A 15,468-nucleotide genomic window follows, 5' to 3' on the forward strand; every position below is an offset into this window, starting at 1 on the left:
GTTAGACACATTTTCCTTATAACAGTTTCATTGTCTCCTGTTTGTGCTACAGTTTATCCAGATGACTGTCTTCCAAGGTAAAGGAATCTAATATTGATTCTTCATTGGAATCACTACGCATCAAACTTTATCAACGAACCTAAACTATCACCGGGTTTCAATGGAAAATATATATTGAGCGAAAACTCGAAGAACACTCACAAAATAAAAATATATGTTTTGAAATTCTAGAGTGAGAAATGACAAGAGGATGTAGTGATATTTGATGTGTTATGGAAATTATAAAGAAGGGATATTTATATTGTTGAAATAATAAATTGTCATAAAAGTAAAATCAATCATTAATATTTGATTCAACGACTGACATTGATTGTCTCTTCATTGCCCTTTGTATTTCCTTTTCATTAGAAAAAACACGTTACATGACTTTTTCTAATCGCTAATAAATTGTTAATAATAATCTCACGGAGGTTACAATGATAATTAACAACATTGAATTAATTTAATTCATTAAATGTTAATTAAACAATTTTTTAAAAAAATTATAATAATTTAATTATTTGGATCAAATTTCACTTTAATTCACGTATGAATTTCATGTTAATTTCGTTTTAATTTTAATTTTTCTTGGTTTGTCGGATGGATCGAAAATTGTGGTTAATTTGAATATATATGTGAGAGTAAATGAATAGTTGAGTTAGGTTCTGAGTTGACCTACTCATAAACTTGAAACGATAACATAAAAAAAAATAAAAATGTTATATATAAGTGTTGAACTTGTAATCTAACCATGTAAGTACTTGTTTATTAAAATGATTAAATATATATAATGGTAAACACTCCTTTTCGATCTCTAATTTATATTTTGCAATGATGGTAACATCTCGTCCGATTTCATCGCGTGGTCACCGTGAAGATTGGACCACCGAGCTAGTGAAGAACGATGATTTCGAACTTCTATAAAAGAGATCCGTCATGGATAAAGAAAGGGGAGACCGGTCAATCAATTAACAGACTATCAACAAACTTTCACCGATTGTGAGTCTTAGGTTAGAAGTCTTTATCTTCTTTCTTCATAAACAATGAACCCAATTTGAAATTATTATTTCTACTGTTATCCTCATATTATACAAGTAAATCATAATTTTGTTTTTGTCAAATACTTAAATAAACAAATTAGATTTAGCCAAACCTCAATAGAAAAGAAAAAATAAACAATTAAATATAAACTTTAAAGTTGGTCTATACTTTATTTTATTTTATTAAATTGAGAACTCAGAACTCAGTTGATATACCCTCAAAAATAAAGATAGATGCAAACTTATTACGGTGTTTTAAGACTTAATGTAGAGTTTAACTTTCATGATTGGACATGGAGAATTATTCAGGTATTAATAGTTTGCAAATTAATATTTGCAATAGAATAGTAACAAAGAACAATATTCATATAATTATGAATTAATCTAATATCGCTCAAGTAATACTAGGCTCGCCTTATTCTCTTGACATAGGGGTACCTTGTGTCCATCTTTCCAACATCTTCAATGCCACTTTCGGTTGATCCATAGGAACCATATGTCCCGCATCATGAACCTGATCGATCACACAAATTATCAAAACATGTAATCAATATATATATATATATATGTATTTTGATTTCTTGCCTTAAGGAATGTCAGAGGTCCATATTCTTTAAGATCTCCTTTCATAGCGTGATCGACTACATATGCAACTATGTCTTTATTATTGAATTGTCTTTTACCCGACCAATTCATCTCAGTAACCCACCTATAGATTCCTGAAATAGTTTTATTTTGAGTTAATAATTAGTTGGTCTAATAAGAAAGAAGAAAAGTTTTGATAAATCATTACCAAGCCAATTCACGATAAGATCACATTCTCCCGCATATATCAAAACCTTAATTCCATTTTCAAGAAGTGGAGGAATTTCCACTGCACGATTCCTCATCCAATCATTAATCATCGCTTCATAAAAAATACGGTTGACGGATACAAACTGAATATTGCCAACTCCAAGGGACATTTTAACCGATGACTTATTTAACATTTTTTCCATATATGAGAAATCATAACACGTTTCACCCACACGTTCCTTCCGAGTGTCGTAATACTGTAAGCACCACACATATTGTTATACTTGCAACAAAAATAAATAAAATGTAACATTAATTCATTCCTTACATTTCTATTATAACCATAATATCCTAATAAACGTTTGAATATGGCAGTACAAGAAAAATATGCATCCGTACAGCTGATTCCTCCTCCTCCTATCCTTGCATCTAAATTTTATTTTTAAAACATGATTATGAAAATTGAAACAACATATATATATAAAGATCATAAGAGAAAGATTACTGCATCTAGCTGCGTCTTCCTCGCATTCTGGTACCAATTTGGCGACATCTCTGAGTTCAGTTTCTGTGATCAGTCTCATATTTGAAGCATAATCTATTAATGACTTGTATTGAATAGCAGGGTGTGTCAATCCATTTCCAATAGCAATACCCTGTTGTATAAATAAATTATTATCACAGAGATGAATGAACTGATATTAATTAATCAATTAATTAATAAATAGTACCTTAAGGTTAATGTGAGCTCCATCTCCGTTATTGTTTCCATTGCGAATCCGAGAGGCTAAGGCAGGGATATAGTGGCCGGCATATGATTCTCCTGTTATGTAGAGACCATTCCTCAAATATTGAGAATGTTCATTGAAAAATACCTTACATATATGATAATAAAAAGATCAGTATTCATTGATTGTTTTTGTAGAAGTTAGCTAAGAAATTAGACCTGCAAGAAGTCATATAAGTCATTGCTAACACACTCTTGATCGGTACAAAAATCAGACTCATCTGAACTATAGCTGAAACCGGTGCCTATGGGCTGGTCGATATAGATTATGTTCGACACCTGGTCCCAACCAAAGTCATTCCAGATAAGGGATTGGTCGATTATCTTGTAAGGACCGTTTTCATAAAACAGACCAACTGAACTGCTGGCTCCAGGTCCTCCATTCAACCATATCACAATTGGGTCATTTCTCATACCCCTTCTCGACTCAAAGAAGAAATAAAACATCCTGAATCACCCAATCCAAACAAGAGTAAATGCATGATTGAATACATCACAAATATATTTTTTTTTTTAATTAAGTAAAATTGGCATAACACCCCCACAAAAAAACTGGGTCACTCAAAACATGAGTAGGATGAGGGCACCTAGCTGATCTTATTGTTTTTTATTATGTGAGAATGTTTGATTAGAGAGATGATTGATATTTGGATTTAAATTTTTTTTTTTTATCTAAAATATAACTATCATTTTTTTTTTTATAATTTCTTTTTCTATTAAAATAAAAAAAATACATTTCATTTAATTATTTAAAATTCATTTTTATTCAAAATAGATAAAATAATTCAAGGGTACCTTGATCTTTAGTCAACCAAAAAAATGTTTTTTTTCAAAATTTTAGTTAAAAAGTTTTTCTTTTGAAAACATTATAAAAAATTCCAAAAAATAAATAACAGACTAGATTATTTCGATTCTAGTTATTTTTTTAGGTTTGTTTGATAGGATTATTTGCCTATTTTTATAAATTTTTGAGTATTTTTTATCTCTCAAGTTTTTTACTTACTAATAATAATTTTTGGTGATAACATTTGTAGATCATATCTAATCTATTCCTTTTACCTAACATGTTATTTTTTTTCTTTCATATTTTCCCAGTCAGTCCAAAATGTTATATTTTTTACAAATCCATCCTAATTTTTGAATCAGTCCTTAATTATGATCGAAATCAAATTCGTGATCTTTGGTCTCTTATTTCAACTCTTAAATTACATTATAAATATTTTAAAACTGAATTTCTACTCATTTAGAGTTCAGTTAATGTTGCATTTTAGAAAAGACAAGTACCTTGCATCACGTGAGTGAGGAAGTCAATAATAGCCGGCGTAATGACCCAAATTCCGAATTGAAGTCCCTGGATCACCAAGGGCTGGGAGGCGGAATTGTTGTTCGACTGCATCGGGTAATATGCGGGAAGATGGGTCACCGGAGTTGACGCCAGAATTGGGAAACAAGTTTAAACTATTGATAATCCTCTCCACTTCTGCACTCGTCGAATTAACCTTTGATGTCCGCAGAGAAGACGGTGATGAAAGAATTGGACATGGGAAGAAAAATAGAGGAAAAAGAATTAGACAAGAGGAGAGACTTCTTTGTGTCATATTGATTTGCATGTAATATTGGTTTGGTTGGACTGGAATTTATAAGAAGATTTGCATGTGTGCAGTGTAATAGAGATAATAAAATACTAATGTTTTTTTTTCATATGCCTTATTTCATTGTTTATTTGTAATATTTTTTTTGCTTAAATTCTTTTTTTCGATTTTATTTTGGAATTAGCTATAATTTCAAGTACTTAAGAATTTATTTATCTTAGTTTTTTATTATTTTGATATTTTAATTATAATTGTTTATACATATTATAAAGATATAGATAGAGTAGTGAAAATAATTTAAAATAAGAATTTATAAAAAAATATTAATCTAATTATCTTCTTCTCTTCTCTCAGGTAAGGATTCTCTGGGCAACTAATGACACACTCAATCAAACGATCGTAAAACGTGTTTCGATGAAAAATTTTCAGAGATGTTGAAAAAACATTATTGTTTTGACCCTTCTGATGATATTTTTTAGCATCGTAGAGTGCCTTATTTTTTTCCACCACTTAAATTAGAGCTAGTGTTGTATTTTATTCGATGCGACATCCTATTTAGTTGAATTGGATTTTTTATCTCGAATTTTTTAGATTCGAACAATTTTCTCAATCTTTAGTGGGTTGTTTGCTGCTTATATCTTCTGATTGTGTTGATGATGATTTTTTGATTCCATGTCCGTCCCATATTTAGCAACAAATGAGATGATGAAATTATCGGATTTATAGTTATTTTTAATGTTTTCAATAATGAGTCATTTGATTTGATATTCAATATGCAGAGTTTCCTATATGTATTCTCTCATGATTTGTACGAGGTTCTTACTATTTCGGTGATATATGTATATGGTAAATTATCATTTGGCAAGACTTTTTTCGATGTCGCTTATCAACCCTCGACTAAATATAATTTCAACAATAGCTCATAATATTTGATAGAGATTCTTCCGATGTCGTTTTATCGATTACTTCAATTAGCTCTATTTCAACACTCATTGTTTAGGAACTCAAATGAGTTGTTCTTAGAGGTACCTCAATAAATTGCACTATTGTTGAGAAATTTTAATTTTGTTAATTATTATTATATTTTGATATTTATATCATCAATTATTTGTATTGATTTTGTAGTTTTATTTTCTATTATTTACTAATTATTTTTTTTATACGTAAGTTTAATTGATTTAATGGGAAATAATTTTTTTTTTAAATATATTCATTTAAATAAAATATACTTTTAGGTTGTAATCTCAATTTTATATACTTTCAGACAAAACTTTAATAAAATCCATTTCATTGATATATACGCAGATTGCTTAACTTTCAATACAAATCTACTCAAATTTAATTTAGATAAACAATAAAATATGTACTTTATTCTTTCTAGATTTTAAAATAATTCACAAAATAAATAGACACAATTAATTATATATAAAAAAATAATAGGATATGAAAATATTTATTGTTATCTCACATTATTTAGGAAATTTATAATTTTTTTGTTTTTCTCAAAAGTAAATAAATAATTCAATCTAATAAGATATTGTGAATCTAGAAAAAAAATTTAAAAGTACATAATAAAAATAATTGTTTTATACTAACTTAATAATATGTAAATTATTTTTGTATTATAAAATAGATAAAATAAGAACAAAATATATATGAAAATTAATTATTTTTTGTTATAAAAAGTATATATATCATATTAATAAATATAATGTAAGAATGGTTTCTATAAAAATATATATTAATAACTATTATTAATAATTTATTTTATCAAGTAATTGATTATATTTAATTTATTAAAAGATCAAAGTCACATCATTCCACTTAAAATACTTAAATTAAAGTGGAGATATAAGTCATATAACTATATTTTTTTTAATTAATTAATAAATTTATTCTACTAAAAAATTAGTTAATAGAATGATTGAAATATATAATATATACAATATAATAAAAAACTATTACTATTTGTGGGTTAAATTTATTTCTTTTTTAATAAATAAAATTTGAACTTTAAGCTCTCTTTGTATTTTAATTTTAATTTTATTATTTTGTTATGTATACATTTAAAATGCCTTGAACAATTTTAATAAAATTCAAAATAAAAAATATAATACTTTTAACCAAGATATATTTTTTATCCTAGGTGGCCATAAACAATGTCTTCATTTTCAACTTTTTTTTTTTTTTAGTTTTCGATATTTAAACATTTTTACCCCGTCTTTAAGGATGGTATGTGCGATCCGAAATTGGTCGGCCCTATGCACTTTTAAAAAAATGTTTAGACGATTACCTTGTTAAGTTATGTGGCATATTTTTATCTTGAATCTCGTAAAATTAAAATAGATAGACTCTCTAAAGAATCGTCTCGTCTTAAATTGAGATGAGGAAGATAGACATGATTTTGACTCCATTTAAGAGTCGCGACTTAGTTAACTTAGTTTGTTACGAGAGAAATAAAAAATAATTTTTTTAGAAATTCTTTTAGGCTCGGCGCTTAGTTACGTATAAGAAAGGACCTTTGTCCCTATGATCCACATGCCCTTCCAAATGGAGAGTCTATATTACAAAACATTTGACAGTGAAAATTTATTACACTTTTATTTTGATTCAAAACCTGAGTTATTCATCTAAGAATATAGCCTACGTCTAAAAAGACTACGCTTATTTCGTTCCTTTAGGATGTCTATGATATTTTTAACTTTAAACAAGACTAACAATATAATTAGGACGGACCCATTATTCGTTGGTGGGGTGGGATAAAATATAAAACGAGAAAATTTTGGATAAAATAGGTAAATAAATGTAAGTTTTATTTTTTTTTTAATAATTAAATAAATAAAATAGTGAATTCAATTGAATTTTTTAAAAAAATTATGGGGTAATGTCACATTTTAACTGTAAAATTTTATTATTTTTCGAAGTGGGTCGGGGCCTACATAGATCCGTCCCTGAATATAATGTACTTGACAAAACATTAATAACAAGAGGGCTTAAAGGAAGCACAAATGTGAACATGTCCAAAATTGCATTTTTATTAATTTTTTTGTTAGAATAATTATATTATGTCATTAATCGTTTTTTAGATTTTATAAATTATTTAAACATAAATAATGGCTAATGAAATCGAAATGGCCAAAGATCCAAAATCAAACGAGCCTCAAAATACCATTTAGAGATGTTTTTACATATAAAGTTGACTTACATGAACATAAAATCATAATTGGTAAGGCATATACATGAGATACAAAGATATCAAATTCAAGAACATAATCACAACATCTAACAATGGCTAGGAATCAAGCTGGAGTTTCAAATTTTATCCAAATATTCTGCCTAACATTAGAATTCATTTGGATTGATTATATAGTTTTTTAGATCCACAAACGAACTAAGTAATTGATTTAGAATGTGCATGAGTAAGTTAGAAGGCCTGATTTGACCCATATTATCAATTCTCACAAACATGATTATAGTAGAGTAATTCCTACTCTAATCAACCTAAAATCATCCTAGGAAGATAACAACGATCTCAGATTGGCACAAGAATCGTTAGATAACTCTAGCTAACACTTAAGAAATAATTAACTATTTTTTCAAGAATTTTGTGCATGTGATCAAACTTCAACACAACCGTGATTTTCTTCAAAAAAAAAAGGTTTCAAAATCGATTATAAGATGATTCTAGATCATATCTCAAACTTATGCTTGAAGGAGACAATTTAAAATTTTCAACCGAAGTTCAAATTTAGACAAATTTAGATTATGATGATTTCGTTAGTTCTGATATATTATATAGTCCCTAAATCATTCCTAGACCATCTTAAAGCAAACGGATTGAAGAACCGCGGAGAAATGAGATAATTATGAACTTAAGAGCTTCAGAACGAAATTCAATCAAGTTCTCAATTATTGGTAAAATTGATACTTACAATTAATGTAAAAAACTTTCTAAGACCTTCAGCTTCTTATCCCCAGATCACAATCTTAGAGAACTCTTATACAATTTGAGGATTTTTACGATTTACAACTCAGGTCTCACTAACTTCCTCTCTAGCTCTCTTCTAATTGACCTAGGCTTAACTATTTATATAAATCATTACCTCTAATTTTATAAAACGCTTAGAATATTTAATTTAAATCTTTATTTTTTAATCCAAAATCTTAATAATCTAAAAGCCAAAAACTTTTCTTTGCGACCCTAGCTTCTCGAGCCTCCGTGACTAATTCAGTTTATTTGAGTTGTCTATAAATAGGCTCCTTCTATCGCGTTTATGTTTGTTGGTAAAAAAAATATGACAACAAATTAAGCATGTAGCCTACATACACACTTAACCATTTAACTAGGCGCAAAACTTGCCACCTGACGGACCCAAACCCAGGACCTTAAAGTGAGAATATTCACATCTTGTTGCCACTAAGCTAGAAGTGGGGATTATGTTTCTTAGTCATAATTCACTTTAATTGGGTTTATACAAAAATAAGTAAGAATCCATAATGTCTTTTTTCCTTATTTATCTTATCTCTAATTAATGCAAACTTTGAACTTTGCATAAATAGACTATTTTGAAATAGACTATTTTAAAATATTCATACAAATTTTTAAGTATAAAAATTTGACATACCCCAATTTATAATTTTAAAATAATATTTTGAATTTTAAAAATTCAAAATAATCCAAATAAGAGATCAAAGTTAAATTATGATTAATTATTGTGATAATTAAACCTTAATTAGAAAAACTAATTAAAAATTATAAATATTTTATTCATTTTACCCAAAATAAACTTAAATAGGGGTTGAAATGATTTAATTATAACTAGCATTTAGCCCGTGCATTTGCACGAGTAATAATATAAAAAACCGTGAAAAAAATTACGGATAACATTTTTTATTTTATTTTTAACCGTTTTAAATTTATGGGTGGGTCAACACATAATCCGACCCAAGTATCCATTTACTCAACATCATTATATATTAGTTAGTTAAAAAGTTGAACTTATATTAATATTAAAACGCCCCGCATTTATCAAATTTGGTGTTTGAATTTAATATATAAAGTCTTTGTACCCTAGTTGGTTAAAGAGTTGTACTTGTTTTGTTAGGTTGCAAGTTCAAAACATACCTCTAGCATTTTTAATTTTATTTTTAACCGTTTTAAATTTAAAAACGGGTAAACCCACAATCCGACCCAAGTATCCAAATTAACCACAGCTCTCGACCCGGCAATCCGGACACTTTAAAAATTAAGCATCATTATATATATATATAGATTAGTTAGTTAAAAAGTTGAACTTATATTAATGTTAAAACGTCCCGCGTTTATCAAATTTGGTATTGAATTTAAAATATAAAGTCTTTGTAGCCTAGTTGGTTAAAGAGTTGTACTTGTTTTGTTAGGTTGCAAGTTAGAAACATACCTCTAGCATTTTTAATTTTATTTTTAACCGTTTTAAATTTAAAAACGGGTAACCCACAATCTGACCCAAGTATCCAAATTAACCACAGCTCTCGACACGGCAATCCTGACACTTTAAAAATTAAGCATCATTATATATATATAGATTAGTTAGTTAAAAAGTTGAACTTATATTAATGTTAAAACGTCCCGCGTTTATCAAATTTGGTGTTGTTTTTAAAATATAAAGTCTTTGTAGCCTAGTTGGTTAAAGAGTTGTATTTGTTTTGTTAGGTTGCAAGTTCGAAACATACCTCTAGCATTTTTAATTTTATTTTTAACCGTTTTAAATTTAAAAACGGGTAAACCCACAATCCGACCCAAGTATCCAAATTAACCACAGCTCTCGACCCGGCAATCTGGACACTTTAAAAATTAAGCATCATTATATATATAGATTAGTTAGTTAAAAAGTTGAACTTATATTAATGTTAAAACGTCCCGCGTTTATCAAATTTGATGTTGAATTTAAAATATAAAGTCTTTGTAGCCTAGTTGGTTAAAGAGTTGTACTTATTTTGTTAGGTTGCAAGTGCGAAACATACCTCTAACATTTTTAATTTTGTTTTTAACCGTTTTAAATTTAAAAACGGGTAAACCCACAATCCGACCCAAGTATCCAAATTAACCACAGCTCTCGACCCGGCAATCCGGACACTTTAAAAATTAAGCATCATTATATATATATAGATTAGTTAGTTAAAAAGTTGAACTTATATTAATGTTAAAACGTCCCGCGTTTATCAAATTTGGTGTTGAATTTAAAATATAAAGTCTTTGTAGCCTAGTTGGTTAAAGAGTTGTACTTATTTTGTTAGGTTGCAAGTTCGAAACATACCTCTAGCATTTTTAATTTTATTTTTAACCGTTTTAAATTTAAAAACGGGTAACCCACAATCCGACCCAAGTATCCAAATTAACCACAGCTCTCGACCCGGCAATCCTGACACTTTAAAAATTAAGCATCATTATATATATATAGATTAGTTAGTTAAAAAGTTGAACTTATATTAATGTTAAAACGTCCCGCGTTTATCAAATTTGGTGTTGAATTTAAAATATAAAGTCTTTGTAGCCTAGTTGGTTAAAGAGTTGTACTTGTTTTGTTAGGTTGCAAGTTTGAAACATACCTCTAGCATTTTTAATTTTATTTTTAACCGTTTTAAATTTAAAAACGGGTAACCCACAATCCGACCCAAGTATCCAAATTAACCACAGCTCTCGACCCGGCAATCCTGACACTTTAAAAATTAAGCATCATTATATATATATAGATTAGTTAGTTAAAAAGTTGAACTTATATTAATGTTAAAACGTCCCGCGTTTATCAAATTTGGTGTTGTTTTTGAAATATAAAGTCTTTGTAGCCTAGTTGGTTAAAGAGTTGTACTTGTTTTGTTAGGTTGCAAGTTCGAAACATACCTCTAGCATTTTTAATTTTATTTTTAACCGTTTTAAATTTAAAAACGGGTAAACCCACAATCCGACCCAAGTATCCAAATTAACCACAGCTCTCGACCCGGCAATCCGGACACTTTAAAAATTAAGCATCATTATATATATATAGATTCCATCCTAATCTAAAATATCACTCCATCCTCTTATCATTTCTTACTCTAGAATTCCAAAAGCCATTTTCTTATTTTGTGAGTGTTATTCGAGTTTTTCGCTCGATATTTTCTGTTGAAACCCGATGATAATTCAGATATGTTAATCAAGTTCAATGCGTAGAGATTTCAGTGTAGAATCATTACTAGATTCGTTATACCCTGAGAGACAATCATCTACGATAAGTTTCAGCACAAACGGTAGACGATGAAACTGTTTTAAAAGAAATGAGCTAAGCACATGCCTCGAATCAACCTCTTATATGGTGATATCGTTCTTCATATATATTGTATTTTATTTAATTTATTTATATATATATATATAATATGGCATTGTTCTCTTTGATTTTTTTAAAAAAATTAAACCAAAATCAATTTTCCAATCAATCGTTTCACAACAATTACATCACTCATTTCATTAACAAAAATACTAAAAATACCCTCTATTTTAAATTATTATTTTTTATTTTATTTATATATCAATACCATTTAAGTCTTTTTACCAAAAATAACCATCATCTCCTCAAAATAATCACCAATCATTATTTTTCTCCTTCTATGCTTTTTAAAAACTCCAATCCCGAACAATGCCTATTATATATATATATATATATATATATATATATATATATATATATATATATATATATATATATATATATATATTTTTGGTAACTTAAAGACAAAATATCTAACCATTATTTAATTGTCTTTTACCCTACCAATTCATCTCAGTAACCCATTTATAGATTCCTACAAATTCATCTCAGTAACCCATTTATAGATTCCTTGAATAGTTTTATTATGAGTAAATAATTATTTAATATAATAAGAAAGAAAGAACAAAAGTTTTGATAATCCATTACTAAGCCAATTCATGAAAAGAATATATACATTCTCCAGTGTATATGAAAATCCTAATCCCATTTTCAAGAAAGTGAGGAATTTCCACTGCACGATTCATCATCCAATCATTAATCATGACATCACAAACAATATTACTCAAGGATACAAACTGAATATTCCCAACTCTCAGGGAATTTCTAACCGTTGCAATATTACTCAAGGATACAAGAAATCATAACACATTTCACCTACACGTTCATTCCGAGCATCGTAATACTGCAAGCACCACCAATATTGTTACACTTACAACAAAAATAAATAAAATGTAACATTCATTCATTCCTTACATTTCTATTAGAACCATAATATTCCAATAAAAGGTTCAATATGGAAGTACAAGAAGAATATGCTTCCATACAGCTCCCTCCTTCTTCTCCTATCCTTGCATCTACATTTTACTTTTAAAACATGATCATGAAAATCGAAACAATATATTGCAAAAAAAAAAGAGAAGATTACTGCATCTAGCTATGTCTTGCTCGCATTTTGGTATCAATCTGGCGACATATCTGACTTCAGTTTCCATTGTGAATCCGAGAAAACGGTCCTTACAAGATAATCGACAAATCTCTCGTCTGAAGCATAATCTGTGAATGACTTGTATTGAATTGCAGGGTGTATAGTTGAAACCGGTGCCTGTGGGTTGGTCGACAAAGATTATGTTCGACATCTGGTCCCAACCAAAGTCATTCCAGTAAAGAGACTTGTCGATTTTCTTGTAAGGACCGTTTTCATAAAACACACCAATTGAACTGCTGGCTCCAGGTCCTCCATTCAACCATATCACAACTGGGTCGTTTCTCATACCCCTTTTCTCGACTCAAAGAAGTAGTAAAACATCCTGAAGCACCCAATCCAAACAAGGGTAAATGATTCAATCAATTAATAAATATATTTTTATTTTTAACTTTAATAGAAAAATCATGACACTCCGTTCTCGTTTAAATAGAACAATCATTTCTTTCATTTTCATCTAGTCAATCCAAAAAAAAAAATCATCATTTATTTTAAACTGACCCTAATTTTTTGTTCCATCCCTGATTTAAAACATTTGTATGAATCGTTTATGTGATCTTTTGATCTCTTATAATGATTCTTAAATTATATTATAAATATTTTAAAACTTGATATCTACCAATCTGGAGTTCAATTAACGTTGCATTTTAAGTACCTTGCATCTCTCGAGTGGAGTGAAGAAGCCGATAATAGCCGGCGTAATGACCAAAATTATGATCACCAAGGGCTGGGACTTAGAATGGCTGTTCGACCAATGATCGATGACACTGCATTGGGTAATCGACGGGAAGAAGGGTCACCGGAGTTGACGCCAGAACTGGGAAACAAGTTTAAACTCTTGATAAGCCTCTCCTCTTCTGTACTCGCCGAATTAACCTTTGATGTCCGCAGAGAAGAAGATGATGAAAGAATTGGACAAGGGAAGAAAAACAGATGAAAAAGAATTAGACAAAAGAGCCCTCTTTGCGTCATATTAATTTGCATGTAATATTGGTTTGGTTGGACTGGAATTTATAAGAAGATTTGGCTGGATCGAGATAATGTATTAACTAATAAAAGATTATTCAAATCTATAATATCAAAAATATGATTATTTTATTTCTTTTAGTAAATAGATTTAATTTTTATTTTTTTATTTATATATTTTTAATTAAATATTAATATATTTTTTCGATACTTTTTTTTTATTAATTAATCCATTCTTTACTTTTATTTTTTTCATACATTTTTTATTATTAGATATTAAGAATTTATTATTGATTATTTTAATTTTATCTATATATATATATATTAGGAGCATTTATCATTAATTTTAAATTTATATATATATTTTTCTTTTTTACGTCTTTTTCTTATATTAACATCTATTATTATTTTAAAATTGTTTGGTCTCAATGGTTGATTATAAAATTGACTTATCTTTTCAACTATAAAAATTCTTCAACATAAAAATTAATTAATTAATAATTAAGAATTGAATAATCATAGCAAATCATTCATCAAAACAACAAAAGTGTAATAATCAAATATTAGACAAAATATTATTCCTTACTATTATTATAAGTCATGAATCAATAATTAAATAAAAAATTATTAATTTCATTTTTTTTCATATTAAATTAAATAAGAAATAAACCTTTCACAAAATATTACAGTAGAACAAAATTCATAAATAAATTGTTAAAATCTCTTCAAAAATGAGAATTTGAGTACTAAGAGAAATAAAAACAAATAAAAAAAGAAAGATGAAATAAAAGAAAAGGAAAATAATTTAGGAATGTGATACATTTTAATGGTTTAATTAATGGAAAAAAGAGAGAAAATATATTAATATTTAATTAATAAATATATAAATTAAAAAATAAAAATTAATTCGATTTATTAATAGAGGCTAAATGAGGCTATTTTTGATAGTACATATGTTTGAATTATTTTTTATTAGTTCATAAATTTAAGTGAACTAATTGTACAAATACATACGTCTAAGTGAGTTTTTTTTTTCAATGTTTGTTATCATGTACCTCAATTTATTATTTATTTGTAATATTATTTATGTTTAAATTCTTTTTTATTCGATTTTATTTTGGAATTAATTATAATTTTTAAAAGTTAAGAATTTACTTATCTTGATTTTTTTTATTATTTATGTATTTTAATTATAACTGTATAAACACATTATAAAGATATTGACAGAGAGTAGTGAAAATAATTTAAATAAAAAAATAATCGGATTATCTTCTTCTCTTTTTTCAGTATGCCTTTTTTATGCAACTAAGGATACACCCAATCAAAACGATCGGTAAAACGGGTCTCTAGGAAAAAGTTTTAGAGAAGTTGAAAAAACATTATTTTTTGGACTTTCGATGGTTTTTCTAGTATCGAAGGGTGCCCTATTTTTTTCTACCACTTAGATTTGAGTTAGTGTTGTATTTTATTCGATGCGGCATCTTATTTAGTCGAATTGAATTTTTTATCTCGGATTTTTGAGATCTGAATAGTTCTCTCATTCTTTGGTGAGTCGTTTGCTGCTTATATCCTCCGATTGTGTTTGTGATGCTTTCTCGAGTCCGTATTCGTTCAATTTTTGCAGCAAAAGAGACGTAGTTATCAGATATAGAATTATTTTTCATGTTTTCAATAACGAGTTATTTGATTTGATATGTAATATGAAGGGTCTCCTATATGTATCCTCTCGTGATTTGTATAAGTTTTTACTATTTCGATCATA

General features: G+C 27.9%; 1 protein-coding gene and 1 pseudogene across 1 annotated transcript; both read right to left on the reverse strand.

The window, feature by feature from the left end:
- Positions 1-1,494: 1,494 nt before the first annotated feature.
- On the reverse strand, positions 1,495-4,259 carry LOC124943835 (annotated as a pseudogene).
- An 8,121-nt stretch (positions 4,260-12,380) lies between these two features.
- LOC124943836 (serine carboxypeptidase S10 family member 2-like) lies at positions 12,381-13,029 on the reverse strand. The gene is made up of 3 exons (XM_047484298.1): positions 12,684-13,029; positions 12,512-12,612; positions 12,381-12,440 (listed from the first exon to the last, which is right to left on the reverse strand). Exons 1-3 carry the CDS (start codon positions 13,027-13,029, stop codon positions 12,381-12,383), a joined length of 507 nt encoding a protein of 168 aa, XP_047340254.1.
- Between the last annotated feature and the right edge of the window lie 2,439 nt (positions 13,030-15,468).

Source organism: Impatiens glandulifera, chromosome 6 (genome assembly GCF_907164915.1).
Source record: "Impatiens glandulifera chromosome 6, dImpGla2.1, whole genome shotgun sequence".
Classification (NCBI taxonomy): Eukaryota; Viridiplantae; Streptophyta; class Magnoliopsida; order Ericales; family Balsaminaceae; genus Impatiens; species Impatiens glandulifera.

Coding starts and splice junctions, on each gene's coding strand:
- LOC124943836 (XM_047484298.1), bottom strand. CDS start 13,029: ATGAGAAACGACCCAGTTGTGATATGGTTGAATGGAGGACCTGGAGCC. Junction 12,613..12,683: donor GCAAGACATAGCTAGATGCA/GTAATCTTCTCT, acceptor AGTAAAATGTAG/ATGCAAGGATAGGAGAAGAA. Junction 12,441..12,511: donor ATTATGGTTCTAATAGAAAT/GTAAGGAATGAA, acceptor TGGTGCTTGCAG/TATTACGATGCTCGGAATGA.